Source organism: Calliphora vicina, chromosome 3 (assembly GCF_958450345.1).
Source record: "Calliphora vicina chromosome 3, idCalVici1.1, whole genome shotgun sequence".
In the NCBI taxonomy this organism is placed as follows: domain Eukaryota; kingdom Metazoa; phylum Arthropoda; class Insecta; order Diptera; family Calliphoridae; genus Calliphora; species Calliphora vicina.
In genome coordinates, this window is record NC_088782.1 from 57,285,190 (window position 1) to 57,301,139 (window position 15,950).

At 30.3% G+C, this 15,950-nt stretch overlaps 1 protein-coding gene across 1 annotated transcript in view; it reads right to left on the reverse strand.

Moving 5' to 3' along the window:
- Positions 1–15,950, reverse strand: part of LOC135953752 (motile sperm domain-containing protein 2-like) — a 36,603-nt gene that overhangs the window by 3,395 nt on the left and 17,258 nt on the right. The window contains exons 2-4 of the mRNA XM_065503737.1: positions 13,542–14,030; positions 13,221–13,471; positions 884–980 (exon numbers count right to left, since the gene is read on the reverse strand). Coding sequence (XP_065359809.1) covers positions 884–980; positions 13,221–13,471; positions 13,542–14,030 — 837 coding nt within the window. The remainder of the gene's footprint in view (positions 1–883; positions 981–13,220; positions 13,472–13,541; positions 14,031–15,950) is intronic.

A 15,950-nucleotide genomic window follows, 5' to 3' on the forward strand; every position in this document is an offset into this window, starting at 1 on the left:
TCTGTGTGTAACTCAAGATTTTGGAGGTGTTTGGCAAATTTATAAAACAGATTCATATTATACTGAACAACATCTACCAGACAAATAGTATCACTTCGTGGATATTTATACTTTATTATTTTTTTTATCACTGTGTTATTAAAAGGAACGTTAAATTTTTTCAAATATTAGACGAAATAAATCAACACTAAAAAAATCAATATTTTTTCTTCATTTAAACAAACTGCCTTTAATTTAGAAATGATCTCATTTAAGTTTATTTTAAGCCGATAGCCTAAGTTGCTAGTGCTTTTAGTTATAAGATTTATTGTAATTTTAATTATAATAAATATCTAAATAAATAAATAAATAAAAGTTTATTTAGGTTTTATTCTCTATCCGGCATTTAAAATAGAAATATGAATTTCGGTCATATTTTATTTATTTATTTCAGTTCAAAGTAATAATAAAAAACCACAAATAACCGAAAATACATACAGTGCACTCGCGATAATATGAACACCCCAAAATATGAACACTTTTTTCTTCCATAGGGTACTCTAAAATATGAACTTAGTGAACAAAGCTGTTCATATTTTAAAAAGTTTTAAAATATGAACAGCTTATTTTTGTTTTTTAACGTATTTAATCTATCTACACAGAGTTGAAATCTAAATAAACAGGGTAGTGGCTAAATTCTAATTCAACTGCTTAATAATTTTTGGACTTCCCTAGCTGTAGATGGGAATTAGATGCCATTCGCAAATATGAACAATCTTGCAAAAGTAAACTGGCCTGGTTTTAATTAGTTCATATTTTCGCGAGGGCAATGTATTGCCAATTTATATATAAATAATAATACAATTTAAATGATATGTATGAATAAAATGTATGCTAGACTTACGATCTTGTGGTGTAAAATGATCTGGTATATCGTGCATTTGTGTTTGTTGTTGTTCTGCAGCTGGCGTCTGGTGTAGACTGCTTTTGGCAAAATGGACCTAAAAAGTTTAAAACAAAAAAAATATATTAATTTATTTCCTTGTTAAATCCTTCCTCCACGAATAACAAATATAGACTAAACATACACAAATTTAGAATTATGTTCACATTATAATAATCCAAATTCTACAAAGCGTTTGAATGACATTTTAAATCCTTAAAATGCATCACATCACTCTTGCATTAAGAGCCACTTAAACCAAAAAAAAGAAAATAAAAAACCGCAGAATAAGACTTGTTTGTATGTCTTTACGACATGGTAGAATAAAGGATAATGATTTGTAGTACAAGGTTTTTTCTAAAAAAAAAACTATATGTAGGTAGGTATATGAACGAAACCCCCTAGAAACTGGTCATTAAATGCTTCATGCAATTATTCGTTCTTTAAGCAAATAATCAATCAATATTAAATTGGATTTATGTCGTTGTCTACTGAATGAATGAGACAATTTTTTTTATGACCTCCTAATAACCATTACCATTGTAGTTGGTGAGACAACAACCCAACACATTAGAAAGTGAGACTGACTGTCTGCCCGAGTGACCGACAAATACAACTTACCCTGTATTTAGTGATTGTGATTTTTTTTGGAGTGGGATTGTTTTGTAAGAAATAATTTTGTATTTATAAAAACATTTTATTATATTTGAATATTTGTACACTTTTTTCTTTGGTCGTTTTTTTGAGAATTATAAAATTTACTAAAGTATAAAAAAAAATGTCCAATTGCTTTGCCCTCATATGTTGCAAAAAGAAAATAGCTGAAATTTTTGACATTTCGTTTTGTGTTGCAAAGTGTCTGTTGTATAAAAAAGCTTTTACATTGAAATAAGCTTTTTATGAGAGTTGCCAAGCATTTCACTGTTTCCTGAAATTGTGGTATAATAGTACATGGAAATTTAACAGAAATTGTATACACTGCGCAAAATTATATCTGTTTTATAAAAGAAATCTAGAAACAACTAAATTTTTTTGAACACTTTTTAAAAAACACAATTTAATACATTTGGCGACTTGATGACTGTTTCTATATTATTTACTTTGTCTTACATTTCAGATTCTAAGACTAATGGTGTAAAATGTTGTTCCTGTTCTCTTTTATTTTGAAATCATACAGTAATGAATGTCCGTTTTTGAATATATCGGGGGTGAACAGGACTTCGTCTGGCAAAGGACCCGCTATTAAGAGAATAGACAAAAATTTCGACACCGATTTTTGGTAATCTCTACGATAGGTGTAAAATTTGAAATATGTTTTACATAACAGATGACGTCAAGACAATTGAGATCGAATAATTATTTTAACCATTTTCTCAATATCTGGTTATCGTTTTTCGTAACGACAAACCTCCAATTAACATTTTTTTGTATGAGAACTGTCAGTTTATCGTCACGATAAAAAATAACCAGAGATTGAGAAAATGGGGGTAAGTGATATTAACAATTTCTGCTGTTAAGGGTCCCTATACTTTAAATTTTCTAATTTTTTTTTCAATTTATTGTAAACATTAGCAAATTTTATCCCAAAAAGTTTCATATTGTCAAAAAAAAAATTATAAAATTTAAATTTGCACCAAGTAAAACATTGATTTACAATACAATGGAAACTTTTTCAAATATTCTACAAAAAAAAAATCATAAGAAATTTGTATTATTTTAGTATTTCATTAATATTGTTACGAACTTTCATTAACGATTTGAATTTAACGGTATGTAATGGCTTTTTGCAACATTTATCATTTTTATAAACATTTCAAGTGCTCGAAACTTCTACTTATCAACAATGTTGATAACACGCTATTAACATTATTTAACTGTTAAAGCTGCTGTTAAACATTAACATAGCTGCTAAAAGCTCTAGAAATAGAACATTCTAGTTTTGTCCGTTAGATAGATAATTCATGAAACTACTAGAATATGGCACTGTGTATATAAATAGTAACAGCTGGTTACACTAAGTCAGTGTATTATAGGCGCTGTTATATTTACCACAAAAAAATAAGAACATATCGTCACCTGAAATGCAAAAGTGCGTAAAAATTTAGTTTTTAATGGATACAAATTTTTAGCTTTCTATTTTTAAAACTAACAACTTTATTAAAGAAAGAAAATCATATTTGTAACCACAACACTTTTCATTTTACTGTGTTTTTTATCGCTACTGATTAATTTTAATAAGTGATAATATGACCTTTTTTAGGTGACGATATGTAATTAATTAAATTCTGAAAATAGAAAACAAACCAAAAACCCTCTTCGAAAGATTAAAGTAAATCAGGATATTGAACTTTAGGCAAGACATTTTAACACCAGATTGATAGTCAATGGATGACAATCTGTTTTCGTTTTATAATCGGTCTTTGACAGGACAGTATGGCTTTATATATATTTATCTAAGGTCTTAACATTCACTGTGAGTTTTTATAAAATTTCAAATAAATCCATTTCTATAATTTCTATTGTAATAATAATTTTTTTAAAGCAATTCATTGTTTTTATATAAAAGTCTTTAACATTTGTCTTAGTCATTCATTAATTACTTTTTAATACATCGACATTTTACAATTTGATTAAAACCTTTATTCTAGTATGTTCAAAGTTTAACGTGATAAAGCAAACAATTATTTTATTTATGTCTGTCTAAAATAGAAAAAGGTGATTCCTAACGGTCAGACTTTTGCACTGGAAAAGTTCTAAATATTTATGAATCAATTGAATCGTTATCAGTACACAATGATTAAAATCAATAGTAGTTTATTACAATTTTTATCGTGTAATATGTGATCTTTTTTAAATCGAGAATTCTGATATTTATAAAATTAAATTTAAGCTTTAAATATTTAAAAAAAACTTTTATAGAATGTGGTTAAAAATTGCTATAGTTAAGATTTCCTCGTAAAACTACTCCAAATATAATTTAAGAAATTCCCAAAAATTACTCCCCGGTAGGTTATCAATAAACTAAAATAGGAAATTAATTCTCAAACTTTTAGCCGCAGGTTAAATGAGGCTGTTCTTGGTCCCCTCGAAAAAACCTCTTATTTATAAAAAACCGGTAAACTGGTCGAGAATGAAATGGAAATGTTCTCTTTGCGTATTAATCCAAATACAATTTAAATGGCAGTGATAGGATATCATTTGTAAGACGGTCGAAGAGAAAGAGCCAGGATCCTAAGTACACACATAGGACATTCAAGTTTGGTGGTGGGATTATTATGGCGTTGGGCTTTTTTCAGGGCCAGTCATCGGTCCAATTCATATCATAAAAGATACTATGACTGGAATACAAAACAGATCCATTTTAAACGATGTTATGTACCCATACGCTGAGGAAAATATTCCTCTAGTTTGGAGATTACAGCTCGACAATGACACCAAACTCACCTCTAAGGATGTAACCGAGTGGTAACAATTCAATTATGATCCAGATCCTAATCTCATAGAAAACCTGTGAAACAGTAATGAAAAACAAGGGATATCCAACAAAATACAGAGTCATTAAAAGGGCAAGACAATTTTTTTAAAAAAAACCTAAGTTTCCATTATTTTTTCAATAGTTTAATTATAATTTTTTTAATGTTAATAAGTAAATAAAATAATATAGGTATTAATGAAATTCTAAAAAATACAAATTTTTTAAATATTGTTTTGTATTTTGATCTGTTAATTGAATATTTGAAAAAGTTTCCTCTGTTGTTTTTTTGTCAATATTTATTTTACTTCGCTTTTAGTCAACTAATTTAACTGGTTCCACGGAGTTTACTGCAACAACCCCAGAAATCGAATTATTAAATTTTCCATTTTTGTAGGTATGTATTTCGGTTCTTACTTTTAAAACTGATTGCATTCAATTTCTCTCAGTGTACAGTAAATGTATGTATATATTTCGCGCTTTAAAATCGTATATGGTGGTTTAAGTATTAAAAGCTTCGCCTAAAACTACAAGCTTTTGCTTACGCTTTTAAGATATTTACGAATAAACGATAGAAAAAGGAAATAAATAAACACACATGTACTATATACATTTGTTTGTGCATAAATATATAAGTAATTAGGTATGTATTAATAGATATAAATATGTATGTATGAAAATATGTTTAGAATTTTTATGATCACATACCCGTGGCATCTTTCGTATGTGTGAAGAATATGAAATGAATGAATGAAATTTTGTCTGAAGAAACTTCTGTATTTGACAGCAAGTTACACAAAATGACGTTTTACAACACTGTTTTAGTAAGTCGTTTTAAAATGTTAAAAACAAAAACAAAAAGAACCGAAAGAAAGCAGCACTTGACACTTGAACTTGACACTTTCTAAAAGATGAGCATCAAGCAACCTGCTAACAAATTTAACGAATTTTTAAATAACTTCCAATATTAATGTAAGTTTTTATATAAATAATAATTATTTAATTGCTTTGTTTGGTTTTATACACTATAAACACAAATAAACTTTATTTAGATTGTCTTTTAATACGCTATTATAAAAATTTATAAAATATTTTTGATTATTTATTATTTCTTTTTGGTTTTGTTAAACTTAAAGATGACGCTGTGGCCAACAAAAATAAACTAAACACACACAATATTTTTTTGTTTTTTATTCTGTAGAATTTATAAAACGTATGGAATGGCTTTCAGACAAGAGCAGCGAAATAAAAAAAAAACCAACAGCCAAACACTGAATTGGATATTTGTTGTATTGAATGGACGGACGGTCGAACGGTCGACTGTGTTGGATGGGTTCGTTATTGTTTGTGTTTGTTTCAAAATATATCTGCTGCTGGCTACTATTCAATAGCAGCTAAATGAACTAAAATCTTCCGCCCGATTGACTGTTTGTCTGCCTGACTGTTGTCTGTAAGTATTTATGTATATTTGTTAGTTTCATAGTTTCTAGAGGTGTCAGCCAGGTCCCCCTGCCTTCCCCAACACTTTGAACAAAAACAAAACACACATCCATTTAAACTACAGCTGTTTTGCTTTTATTCATTTTGTGTTTGTTGTTATATCTATTTAAAAGCGCCAATTACTACAACTACAACAACAATAATCATAAAAAAACAAAAAGAAATTAATAATGTATATAAAAACAAATTTTAAATGTAGTAGGTTCTAATAACAAATGAAATATTTATCAGACATTAAAGAGAAACCAAACGGTAATAAATAGATTAACAAAAACAGAGAGTCAAAAACAGATCTTGAGTACTTTGAGGAGAGTAACTGAATGTTTATAATTTTGTAAATATGTACACAAAAGAATTTCAATTATCAACAATAATATAACAACAACAAATGTAAAATGTATTACATGGTACTTCATTGAACCGGAAAATGTAAACAAAATTGATGATAGTCATACGGGCTAACCATAGATAAATACACATAGAACGGAAACTCCAAGATCACATACATACTCCAGTTTTGTTTTTGTTTGCATGTAATTAGGGTTTTTATCTCAGGAATTTCCGGTACAAATTTCCTGGGAATTTTTCTAATTTTCCAGGGATTTTTTGTTGGGAATCACGGAAATTTAAAACGGATGAAAATATACAGAAAACAAGTTGGAATGCTAATTTTCTCACCAAAAAATGTGAAGAGAATTTTTTACAGTTTTTGGCTTATATTATCGGCAATAATACACCGCTTATTATTAGTAATTTTGGGTATTTGGACTTCTATCGACTTCGCTAAATGAAAATTTTGGAAATTTCAAAGTGCCGTGTTTACACTTACCATTCATTTTAAAGTGTTAAAAAGTCGTACGTAATGTTCATATTTTCATAAACAGAATATAGTTTCGATCCAGCACGTTTTTTTCCCCAAAATTTCATAGTTACTTAGAACTTATTCATGGCGTATTTTTGGTTAATTTAAATTAAATTTTTATACGAAAATGGAACTAATTAAATCTAAAACAAGATTGCTATATTCGGCTGTGCCGAATCTTATATACCCTTCACCAAATTATACTTCAAAATTTTAAATATTTTTAGGTAAAAAAAAATGTAATTTTTTTTCCAGTTGTTTTTTTTTCATTTTTTGAAAAAAAATTTTTTCGATTGTTATTATACCCTTCACCTTCGTGAGAAGGGTATATATAAGTTTGTCATTCCGTTTGTAATTTCTACATTTTTCATTTCCGACCCTATAAAGTATATATATTCTGGATCCTTATAGATAGCGGAGTCGATTAAGCCATGTCCGTCTGTCTGTCTTTCTGTCTGTCTGTCTGTCTGTCTGTCTGTCTGTCTGTCTGTCTGTCTGTCTGTCTGTCTGTCTGTCTGTCTGTCTGTCTGTCTGTCTGTCTGTCTGTCTGTCTGTCTGTCTGTCTGTCTGTCTGTCTGTCTGTCTGTCTGTCTGTCTGTCTGTCTGTCTGTCTGTCTGTCTGTCTGTCTGTCTGTCTGTCTGTCTGTCTGTCTGTCTGTCTGTCTGTCTGTCTGTCTGTCTGTCTGTCTGTCTGTCTGTCTGTCTGTCTGTCTGTCTGTCTGTCTGTCTGTCTGTCTGTCTGTCTGTCTGTCTGTCTGTCTGTCTGTCTGTCTGTCTGTCTGTCTGTCTGTCTGTCTGTCTGTCTGTCTGTCTGTCTGTCTGTCTGTCTGTCTGTCTGTCTGTCTGTCTGTCTGTCTGTCTGTCTGTCTGTCTGTCTGTCTGTCTGTCTGTCTGTCTGTCTGTCTGTCTGTCTGTCTGTCTGTCTGTCTGTCTGTCTGTCTGTCTGTCTGTCTGTCTGTCTGTCTGTCTGTCTGTCTGTCTGTCTGTCTGTCCGTCTGTCCGTCTGTCCGTCTGTCTGTTGAAATCAGTTTTCTGAAGACCCCAGATATCTTCGGGATCCAAATCTTCAATAATTCTGTCAGACATGCTTTCGAGAATTTTGCTCTTTAAAATCAGCAAAATCGGTCCACAAATGGCTGAGATATGAGGAAAAAACCAAGACAACCTCGATTTTTGACCTATTTTTTTTACCTATATCTGGATTACTAAGACATTAATATAGACAATATTGATATCTAATGATAGATATTTCAAAGACATTTGCAACGACGTATAGACCATAGTAAGTTGGACCTACAATGGGTCAAAATCGGTAAAAAAATTTTTAACCCGATTTTTTTTTTTTTTTTTTTAAATTGAAAAAACAAAAAAAAATTTTTTAAATTTAAAAAAAAAATTTTTGTAAAATTTAAAAAAAAAAATTTAAATTTAAAAAAAAAAAAATTTAAATTTAAAATAACTATCGAAAATTTTTTTTTCCAAAAAATTCAAAAAGCAACTGGAAAAAAAAATTTTGTTTACCTAAAAATATTTAAAATTTATATATATAATTTGGTGAAGGGTATATAAGATTCGGCACAGCCGAATATAGCACTCTTACTTGTTTTTTTTAAAATTTAAATTTTTTTTTTTTTATATTTTATAATTTTTTTTTTAAATTTTAAAATTTTTTTTTTAAATTTTAATATTTTTTTTTTTAAATTTAAAATTTTTTTTTTAAGTTCTAAATTTTTATTTTTTGTTTTTTGAATTTTTTTGTGAAAAAAAAAAATCGGGTTAAAAATTTTTTTTCCGATTTTGACCCATTGTAGGTCCAACTTATCTACATCGTTGCAATGGACTTTGAAATATCTATCATTAGAAAGTTATCATTCTGATCATTTCTTTTCCTAAATTGACCGATGCCGATTATCCAATAAATATTTCTTTAAAAACTCTTGTGTATGATAGTATTTGCTACAGAAAATCTTGTGTATGACAGTAATTCTATGGAAAATCTTGAGTATAACTGTATTTTCTATAGAAAATATTGTGTATAACAGTATTTTCTACAGAAAATCTTGAGTATAACAGAATTGTCTATAGAAACTCTTTTGTATAACAGTATTTTCTACTGAAAATCTTGTGTATGACAGTATAACAGTATTTTCAGTAGAAAATCTTTAGTATAACATTATTTTCTATGGAAACTCTTGTGTATAACAGTATTTTTTTTTAAATCTTGAGTATAACAATATTTTCTATGGAAACTCTTGTGTATAAGAGTATTTTCTACAGAAAATCTTGTATATAAATAGTAATATATAAGAGTAATTTCTATGGATAATCTTGAGTATAAAAGTATTTTTGATAGAAAATATTCAGTATAACAGTATTTTCTACAGAAAATCTTGCGTATAACAGTATTTTATATGGAAATTCTTGTGTATAACACTATTTTCTTTTGAAAATCTTGTGTATAACAGTATTTTCTATAGAAAATGTTGAGTATAACAGTATTTTCTATGCAAAATCTTGAGTATAACAGTATTTTCTATAGAAACTCTTGTGTATAACACTAATTTCTATGAAAAATCTTGAGTATAAGAGTGTTTTTGATAGAAAATCTTGAGTATAACAGTATTTTCCATAGAAACTCTTGTGTATAACAGTATTTTCCATAGAAACTCTTGTGTATAACAGTATTTTCTATATAAAATCTTGTGTATAACCGTAATTTCTATGGAAAATCTTGTGTATAACAGTATTTTCTATAGAAAATGTTGAGTATAACAGTATTTTCCATAGAAAATCTTTAGTATAATAGTATTTTCTATTGAAACTCATGTGTATAATAGTATTTTCTGCTGAAAATCTTGTGTATGACAGTATTTTCTATAGAAAATCTGAATCTTCTAAACTACTGGTCCGATTGCACCTGGCAAACGTTCTGACAAACACGATTTTTCATCTCCTGTTGTTACAGACCTGTAATTCTTATTCTGAGAATTGAGGAAGTTGCAGGCTGGCTGTGATCAACTTCCGTGGAGGTCTATTCTGAGTTAGGTATTTGACAGGAGAGTCTATTTTTAATAATCTATGCTTACTTAATAATCTATGCTTATTACAGCGTTAATTCTAAACATTTTATAATTCACAAGGCCGCATAATGTGTATTTGAATGTGAAAATGTATTGGATGACCTTTGACCCCTAACGAACAACCAAAGAGATAGCGTGAAACTAAAAAGTTGTTACTTCGTATAAAATTGGTGAATTTGTTTTGAAGTGCGTGAAGTTTTAAAATAAAATCAATATTATCAAAATGAAAAAACAAATTTATTTAAATATGGTTTTCATTTATTGTTTTTATTCCGTTTTAGACTTTAAGTTTAATTAAACTTGTTATATTTTGTTAGTGCTATTAAAGTTACACCTTTATATTATTGATACTTTTGTGTTTAAATACTTGAATAAAATTAAACCTCATCCTAAATATACATGGTTAAAAAGTAAAGGTTTCTTTAAAAAAAATTGGCAAAACAGTTTGATGTGTATTTTCATTAATTAAACTTTTATAAGCGGAACGAATGTAGCTGGTGTCAAATACCTGGTCAAATTAGTGTTTGGTGTACAAAAGGAATACTGCCTAAAATGTCTACGTTTCAAGAATTAGAAATAGACATAAATGATAACAATTGTACTATGTACAAACCTTTGTAAGGAACATCTGTTTTTATTATAGCCAACTTTTTGTTTGTATTTATTGTAGTTTCATTTATTTATAAAACACGCAAACTATAAATATCCGTTTGGATTTCATATTTTAATTAGGTCAATAGAGGATAGTTACTTATGGACACGCGTATAAACAGTTCGAAAAAGGTTAATTGATTTCAGTTCAGCAACACTGACCAAAAATCAATTTGGTTTCAGATCTACATACCACAAGGGTATGTTGTTTTGTTATGGAAAGAAATGTTTCTTCTAGTTTTTGGTATTTATCAACAATTTCGGGTACTTCTTTAATTTTTTCAGAATATGGATCCTTTAGAAGTGAATCAGGATCTTTTAGAAGTAAAGAAATATAAATTAACTCTTTAATGGGATTTGGATTCATAGAAGCATGAAATACTTATAGCGTTAGTACCAGACCTACTATTTAATTAATTCAATTAAAGCTTAATTCACTAAAATCTTAATTCAGAATTAAAAATATCAACAATTCATTACAGAAAATCATTCCCCAAAAGTAAAATTCTTTAGACTTATTAATTATTTTATAATGAAATTTTGATCAATTCAAATCTAATCCAAATTGAATGAAAATATGTTTTCATTCAATTTGTTTTTGTTTAATCTTTTACAAAATTAATTGAAATCTTTGGTCAATTTATTTCAATTCATGTTGTTGAAGAAAAATTGAATTGAAGAAAAGTTTAATCATTGAATAAATTTCATTAAACATTTTGATTAAAAAAAATTTTAATGATTCAATAAAGAATTAATTCTATAAAGTACATATACATTCTCAAAGCAATGAATTCATATCGTTTGAAACACTAAGGAATTAAGCCTTTGAATTAATTCATAATGAATAGGATAAGTTTACTGGAAAATATGCCAAAAAATATACGGGAAAAAGCATAGGAAAAATGAAAAAAAACAAACCGATGAGCATTGAGGGAATTAAAAATAAGAGGAAATAAATCTGTAAATTCATAAAGGAGAGTAGTATTTTTATAAAATTTTCTATGCCTATGTAACTCAAGGCCACAAATTGGGGTATATCGGGTATATAAATGTAGAATCTACTAGAAGATACCTACAAAAAACATTGCTATATATGAGGGCGGGTCAATAAGTCCATGAATTTTTGAAGGAGACACAGGCTTTTGGATAAAAAAATCATTTCATTTTTCAACATAGTCTCCTTTGAGCTCTATAGACTTTGTCCAAAGTTTCTCCAATTTTTTTATCACTTCAAGAAAATAAGATTTGTCGAGTTCATCAAAATAGGTATTTGTTTATGTAATGATTTCATCGTTGGAGACAAACCTCTTTCCGCAGAGCCATGTCTTCAGGTTTGGAAACAATAAATAGCCATTCGGGGCTAAATCCGTAGAATAGGGGGGATGAGGAAGCAATTCTTAGCCTAATTCATGGATTTATTCCATGGAAACTGCACATGTGAGCACCATTTCATTGTCCTGGTGAAAAATAATTTTTTTTTTTGGATAAATGCGGTCGTTTTGTACCACGATGCCATGACTTTATTGGCTGTCAAACCCATCTTTGCCTTCTTTTGCACCGATTCACCCCCTAGAAACTCACTGTTTTGACTGCCGTGTTGTAGTGGATCCATGTTTCAACCACGGTTATGAAACGGCGCAAAAACTCGTCCATATTGCGGTTGAACAACGCCAAACACTCCTGCGAAGTTGTCACTCGATTGCATTTGTGGTCGAAGAGAGCAAACGCGGCAACCATCTTGTGGACAGCTTTCTCATATCCATGTGATCATTCAAAATTGAAACCATTGAGCCATGTCAGATGCCTATGGCTTCCACAATCTCTCGCTCTTTCAATCTCCGATCGGTTAACACCATATCGTGGTGTCCAGAACGATCGGAGGCTACCGTGCTTAAACCACTTTTTTACCATTGAAATTGATGGTACAGAGTTCCCATAGTATTTATCAAGCCCATTTTCTCAATCTATACAGTAGGCATTTTATCTTGTGTATTTGACCTTTATGCCAAACCTTGTCAAAAGCCTGGGCTACATCTAGAAATATTGTGGAACAGTACTTTTTTACCATTGAAATTGATGGTGCAGAGTTCCCATAGTATTTATCAATCCCATTTTCTCAATCTCTGGTTATCGTTTTTCGTAACGATATACTTCCAATCAATATAATTTTGGTATGAGAAATGTCAGTTTATCGTCACGATAAAAATTAACCAGAGGTTGAGAAAATGGGCGTTAGCCTTGGTTAAGTAAAAAATAATACTTAATGAGCACACGAAATTCGGTTTTTCCCATTTTCTACTCAAGTATCAATAGCTATCAATAGCTGTCAAACACAAACTAAATAACGCAGTTTGGAAACTCAAAAAGTCTCGAACTTATTGACGCTCGTATTATCTTTATAGTTTACGAGATATTCGCATTTGAAAATTAAAATTTCAGTAATATTTTCTTTAAAGAAAGATTCAAGAATAGATGCATAATAGTTATTTTGGATGTTGTAAATAAATGGAAGGGATAATATTTATTCCCAAAATTTGTTTCCATTTAATATGAAAAAGCTTTAAGCGATTTTCTATGCATGAACTTTTATGTAGATCCAAAAACCAAAATATTAGGTTATTATTGCAAAGGATTTGGTTCTTTGGTCCATAAAGAGCAATACTATCTTAGAAATATCACTACACTATCTTAGTGTACATATGTACGCGAATATTTTGTGAATATCCTTCTTACCTTTTTATCATTGATATTATTATTTAAGTCATCATTTACAGCAGGTGCGCTACCATTGGGCAATTTTCCATTTGCAGGAGCAGCAGCTATTCTCTTTTCGGGCACAAAAGAAAACTGATAATCATCATTGCCACCCCAGGAGGCCAAACAGTTATCCTTATCAATATATTGATTAATATCTTTTTTCTTAATCACTTTTAGAATTTCCACAGCTTTTTCGGGTAACAAGGCTTTTACAATTTTAAAAGCAGCTATAAATATAAATCAAATAAACAATATTAAATACACCAAATTGTGTTTATAAATCATTCCTACACCTACCATTCAATACCCAAGCCATCTCAAACACTATAATATAATTCAAAGCATTTGGATAATACATCTTAAACGTTTCAATAATCATTTTTATAAACTCCAAATCCATATTTGATAAACCCGTACCATCCATATCGAAAAATATGGTACACTTGTCCATATTAGTCTCACGATGCATACGTTCAATCCAGTAGACCAACACCTTGAGTACATCATCCATATTTTTAGCACCTTTAACGTGTAATTTTGTTTTGAAGATCAGCAGAGGTTTTCCATCGATATCTTTGTTGTGTTGAAATATCACGCCATCAGTTAAATAGTCCATTCTTACGTTGGATTCATTTAAATCGTTGGCTCCATACTGTTGACGCCATATACAGGTGCTCCAGAGTTTATCAAATGATACCTTCATATCGTGATCGTACATTTCCAGGAAACGTGTACACCATACATCGTCATTGCGAACGCGATCTATGTCGACGGCATGAAAAGGAGCTGCACGAGAAAAGAGAGAGATAGATATTTTTGGAATTAATTGTTATTCTTTTCATAGTATTAGGATATATTGCGATTAAATGGAATTGATCTAGGAACTTAATAAAGCCTATTTATATAGGAGATTAAAAGCAGCAATGTTATCTCTATTTTCTTCTATTTTCAGTGCTTCACAACGTGTATTAGACCTTTATGCCAAACCTTGTCAACAGCCTGGGCTACATCTAGAAATATTGCGGAACAGCACTTTTTTAGTTCCAAAGATTTTCGTCTCCAGTTAGGCGGTAAACTTGCTCAATTGTTCCATGATGTTTACGGAATCCGAATTGATGATCTGGGATAATATTTTGACTATTTAAGAATCTTAAAATTTTTCATTAGATTATTTTCTCAAATACCTATAAATACTTTTATGATGACAATGTCAAATCCTTTCCTGGCTTGGGTATCATTATAATTTGGGAGATTTTCCAATCATTCGAAAAAACTCCTAGAGATAATATCGCATTGAATAGTACTATGAGCACAACAATTGTCACACCAATCATAGAAGGTGTAATTAAATCATAACCTGGAGATGTTCTATACGAACAGGTAGTTTCTTACTTGCAGTAGACAGCGTTTCCTTAGCAGCAGGAGATCAGTTATGCTGCCAATATCTTCTGCATCTCCTTTATTCGTGGAGGAGTCTATTAATTTCTGTATTAGAGGAATTTGTCACTTGTGATCCAAGTTATCCAAGGCCGAAAAGATTAGAGACTTGAAGTCTCTGATACAATTGTTGATATCTTCCTCACACTGTATGTTAAATTCAGTGTAGAAATTTTTTAGGATCAGAGGGCTAATAAGTAGGCTAACCAGGTAATGAATCTTTAGATTCATCACCTGCCTTTGGGATTCATTAATCTGGAACCCCAATATGTATGCTTAGCGTTGTAATCGCCACAAGCCAGGAAACGATCTCCTAATTCTTCAGAATGTTCCTTAGTAACAGAAAATCGTGGGCTCTGTACTCTTTCTAGCCATTTACGTTCCAAAAACTAATTCTCAAAATATCCATTTTCTTATTAAGAGTATTTGTGTCATATGGTTCTGGGCTCTCAAAAGCTTTTGTATGGTATTTTGCATGGATGTCATTATGTTAGAATTGTTTTGGTTAAGTGAGGTTATATTATTTGTAAGAGTATTTAATCAATTTTCTAATCAGACTTCAAAATACTAGCATAGGAGACGGTTCCTTTTTTGTACTCGAACCTATTTTTTATTTTCATTTGGTGTGGGAACTCCAGAAATTGACGGACAGTTCAGATTTACTGGTTCAACTATTGCGTCTCTTAACCCCTTTTTTCTATCTCTTAATGTTTTCAACAATACTTTGTAAACTGGGCACCCGCGGTAGTTCGCAGAATGATGGCCCCCACAGTTTCCGCATTTTCTAATGAGACCTTTCTTTATAATATAACATTCAATTGAAATATGCAGGTCTCCGCTTGCAACACATACAGTTCGTAAATTGCAATAGGTCTTCGTGTGCCCAAATTCCTAAAAATGTCCGCATTGCACGGGTTTATTGCGTTCAATTGTTACCCTGCGATTCAACAAATACCGTAGAGCGTATATTGGATGAATTTTATTCCCTTTTCATTTTCCAAATATGTTATATATCCCATTTCGGGATTCCTTGGGCCGAAAAATATGTATGTGCCAAATTTGATCGAAATATCTTAAAAATTGCGACCGGTACTTTGCGCATATGGTCAGAAAGTGATTCTGAGTCGATCTGTCGGAGTCAATCGGTATACTTTACGATGGGTGTTAAACTAATATTTTTGGGCGTTACAAACATCAGCACAAACGCATAATATCCTCCCCCTTATGTAGGGGGAGGGTATAAGTCGAAAACCTATTTCTAATAGATTT